Genomic DNA, 4,665 nt, shown 5'->3' with positions numbered 1-4,665 from the left:
CTCTCTCTCTCTCTCTCTCTCTCTCTCTCTCTCTCTCTCTCTCTCTCTCTCTCCCTTTCTCTCTTTTTATCTTTCTCATTTATAATACCAACGCTGGCGGAATACAACTACCAGCACAACCAATTATTGGGTCATAAACCACTACTCTTCACATTAGCCAGCCTCGCCTCTATCCTCCTCTTTCTCCCCCCCCCCCCCGACTATGTGTATTATATATATTTTCAAATGGACACACTATGTACAACGAGGAACGAGAACGGTGCCCGGCGCGGATGCACTGAAGCAGTGCAAATCGAGCGAACTTGGATAACAACCGTTCTCATGCAGCATATACCAGCAACTGGACTATTTCTGCTCTTCCGATTGTACAACATGATTTTTTGTGACGTAAAAGTTATATTACGTAGAGAAAGATGCTATATGACAGTAATAGCATCTTCACTCATTCGTGTGATCTTTTGCACCAACACGGTTCGGCCTATTGCGAATAAGTGGTGTACAAATTTGAGAAAGTGCAATAACAATCAATAATTGTAGTAACTTATATTCCCAGAATAAGATTTCAAAGGCGTTGAACAATGCGACTGACGAATACTTTGAATATGTATTTATAAATACGAAATCATGATTCGTTATTCGCGGATACACATTTTGCTCAACGCTATTTTAAGGAGCAAGTTACAGAGCAAAAATCCCTTTACAAGCATAAAAGAATGTAACTACATTATGTGATAAACTGAGCATTACTTAGCGTCTTCTAATCATGGCTCTTAAAAAGAAGACGAAAAAAATAAATAAAATATAGAATAAATTTTAAACCAAGCATCTTATCAGATTAAGCGCACACTCGTAACGAGCAATCCTATTAATGTAGACCACTACCGTCCGTGTTTATAGCATTTATTATGAACATTCGAGTAACGTTTGGAGTCTGTGCCTGCGATCGAACGATGGTATATGACGGCAGAAGACAGGCTAAAAAAACTTGGGGGCGGTGGGGATACACTGAGGTATACAATAAGATAAAGGCTGTTCAGATTAGTTTTCCCAGCAAGTAGCCAACTATAACCATGGCGAAGGCGATGAGGATACTAGTTGATGTCGGAGATAACTGGCTATTGCTCTGCGAGGTTAGTCCTCTGGCTGCTGCAAGATTACCATCATTGCCCAGCGCCGCGTTTCGCCACTTCATTAAATCTTCCTGCAGACATAACAGATCATATATTATATTGACAGATTTCTCGCGATTTTTTAATTTGCAACATTTTTTAAATTAAAATTTATGTTAACAATTTATAATATTAAGTCAATATGTAGAAATACTGCAGGATTGTCAATGTAATATAATTAATATTTGAGTAATTTAATATCAAAAATATATTAAGACAAATATTCAGCTAATACAAATTCAAAACGCAACAAGTTTGATTTATACAAATCGATGAAACTGTTGTAAAAAATATAAATCTAAGTAAACAATTGATTTTTCGTAAATACTTGCCCTAAGTTGAAGATTTTCCTGTCTAAGCGTGCTTTCCTCTACCCTAAGCTGATTAACCTCTTGCGCAGCTTTTATAAGTTTCTCTTCTGCTTCACCAAGAACCTGACGAGAAAATCATTGTTTAAAGCCGCCACAAATGTTTATTGTTGTCGACACAACAATATACTTAATATCTTACCTTAGGCGACGATTTGACCGAATCGCCAACTGTTTTGTTCTTTCCGTTAGTCGCATTAGAATCCGCTTTAGTTGTTGTGGAAGTTGCAGTCATTTTAACCGTACTACTAGTGGTGCTAATTACGGGATTTTCAAAAACGCATTTCAATTTAGAGTCCATTAACTGATCTGGATTTATATCCTTCCACTAAAAAAAAACAAACATGCATAACATAATTATTAGAAATCATTATTTAATTTTAAAATTAAAGAGAATTATTAAAATAGTAAGAAATATGTTTACTTTGTTTAGTAACATTTACTTTATACATTATTAGTTTCAATATACAGCATTATACTATCAATCTCTCTGTCAACTCTTGTTACACTATCAATCTCACTATTTCAATATTAATTAATATTATTATATTAATTATCAATTATCAATATTTAATATAGAGTTATACTCTCTTACCACATCAATTGGATATTCATCATCATCATCATCTGGTGCTACTACAGTTTGCACCATAAATTTGTGTTTATTTTTCTCCGATGGATCAAAATCATATGGTTGTAAGCATACTGTAATAAAACATTGATATTCAACCATAAAAGAATCTTTTCTAAATTTAAATAATATTATCTATATTATATATAATAATATCTAAGAAATATATACAAAAATTATGCAAAATTAAGTATACAAAATAAAATTTATAATTTTAATTTCGATGCTATAGACTAACCTGCTATTTCAGTGACATCCTTTGGCTTGAGAGCACCAGAATTTGGACGTACACAATATCTCTTTGGGGCAGTAGTCTTTATTTTAAAATATACCTTTTTATTCGTTGGATTAATTAATTTTATATATGATGTGACTGGGCCTCCTGTAAAAGGACCTACAACAAGATAAATAATAAAATAAATTTACATTCATTTGCAATGATAATATAGCTAAATTTGTACGCAAATGCAATTTCGAACAGGAATTTATTTTTTGTTATAATAAAGTAAAGATCAAGACAAAGAAATAAAAGAAACTTTTGAAAAAATACAGGTACAAAGTACAAAGATTAACTGCATTCAGCAAAAAAGGCAGCTCTGCTGCTATATAATGATAAAAATTTCTAGTTGAAGATACACGAGTCAGAAAATTCTAATCATATCAATCAGAAATCTGGTTATCTTAACTATAATTGATTTTAGAATTATAATTGATTTAACAAAAATTCTGCTTTATCCATTTTAAACCAAATTCTTCTAAATAATGCAATCAGATTTTTTTCATTGTAAGATTTTTTTAATGTAATTGAATAATATATTTAAATAAATATAATTAAAAATTAATTCAGGCGATTGAAAGTATAAATGTGATGCAGTTATTCGAGCGTTATATGTATTTCTTAGACTTTACATGTGTTTGTACAAAATCGAACGTTTCAGCTCCGTTCGATTCATCAGCGATATTCAAATATTAATTTCAACATTTGTGCTTGTCGTGTTCAATTCCAAGAATAAGCATAAAGAGCTTAATATATGTAAATTCAGAAAAAACTAAATACATTAAAAAATCTAATAACAGTTGCAAAATTATTTTTTCCACTGAATGTAGCCAATATAAATATTAATATTTAATGAATATATAATTATTTAACTCAGTTCTACTTTTATATGAATTATCAATATATATATATATCAATCAACTACTACATTAATAAAATTTTTTCTCATATGTTATTACGATACCAAAGAGAACTACTAGATTTACGTTTCTTCAAAGCATTAGATCGAATCAAGATCCATCGTCATTAGTTACAAGTCATTCAGTCATTAGTCATCGTTTTTATTAGATAACGTTCAAATTCCTTTAGCAAAAGCGATACGTAAAGCAAAAGAATTGTAAATCAATCACTCGCGTAGATTATATAAAAATTAGCTGTTACTAATTATAATTATATTAGGTGTAGTAAAAAGAAATCCATTATTTTTGCATGAAATTGAATGGAAAAATAATGGATTTCTTTTTACTACACCTAATATATTTCAAATAAATCTATGAATTATTATCCGTGAATTATTATCCAGACATACAAAAAAAAATATAAATACACGATAAACTTCTTACATATAGGTATATCGCTTATTTGCTATAACACAATTAAAAAACAAGTTTTCTAGAAAATAAATTTAAATATTTTAAATCATTAAAATCTTGTAATATTAATTTCGAAATGCAATTTTGATGCAATAATTGATTATAGAAGAATAAAAATATATAATTTTAAAGTGAATAGTTTTTTATAAACAATTAAAAAAATGATAATTTTTTAATTATATCGTTGTGTAATAAATGAGCGATATATAGGGTAATTATCATTTTGATCTTAAGAGACAGATATTTCGAAAATATACAATTTTATCAAAGAATGTTTTAAATAAACTCTGTGTAGAAAAAGAAACATATGTAACAGATATATATACAGAAACATTTTGTGTGTGTGTGTGTGTGTGTGTGTGTGTGTGTGTGTGTGTGTGTGTGTGTGTGTGTGTGTGTGTGCGCGCGCGCGCGTGACAGAAAATAGACGAAATAATCAAAATACTGAATCATACTCTGTATAGAAAAAAAAACATATATAACAAATATATGACAAAAAGGAGTGGACGAAATAATCAGCTGACGAATTGCGAGATAGTTTTCGAGTGCATCTCCCGATAACGAAAGCATCGTTCTCGCCGAAATACGTCGTGGACATCTAGAGTGTTTACCGAATACAATACGTATGACACATTGATCATAGTCGAAAGATGTATACGTCACTCGATTTAAACATAATTAATAAGCTTCATTTTCGTAGCCATCGATAAGATCGAGGTGAAGTGCCGAACGTAAACAATCGCAGCTGCTTGGCGATATTACATCTGAGGTGTTAAATGGAGCTCTACACTGCGTGGGCGTGAGTTACGAATGAACAATCTACAAACACATATGTATGTATATATAT

The 4,665-nt window shown here is 30.7% G+C and overlaps 1 protein-coding gene across 1 annotated transcript in view; it reads right to left on the bottom strand.

The window, feature by feature from the left end:
• Window positions 1-8: 8 nt before the first annotated feature.
• LOC108694442 (vesicle-associated membrane protein-associated protein B) overlaps window positions 9-4,665 on the bottom strand; it is a 6,238-nt gene continuing 1,581 nt past the window's right edge. The window contains exons 2-6 of the mRNA XM_018203945.1: window positions 2,407-2,562; window positions 2,133-2,242; window positions 1,680-1,865; window positions 1,502-1,603; window positions 9-1,201 (exon numbers count right to left, since the gene is read on the bottom strand). Coding sequence (XP_018059434.1) covers window positions 1,034-1,201; window positions 1,502-1,603; window positions 1,680-1,865; window positions 2,133-2,242; window positions 2,407-2,562 — 722 coding nt within the window. The 3' untranslated portion in view covers window positions 9-1,033. The remainder of the gene's footprint in view (window positions 1,202-1,501; window positions 1,604-1,679; window positions 1,866-2,132; window positions 2,243-2,406; window positions 2,563-4,665) is intronic.

The sequence above is a fragment of the Atta colombica genome, unplaced genomic scaffold (genome assembly GCF_001594045.1).
Source record: "Atta colombica isolate Treedump-2 unplaced genomic scaffold, Acol1.0 scaffold12, whole genome shotgun sequence".
Classification (NCBI taxonomy): Eukaryota; Metazoa; Arthropoda; class Insecta; order Hymenoptera; family Formicidae; genus Atta; species Atta colombica.
Note: the sequence above shows the minus strand (reverse complement) of the source record. Positions and strands in the feature narration are given on the sequence as shown.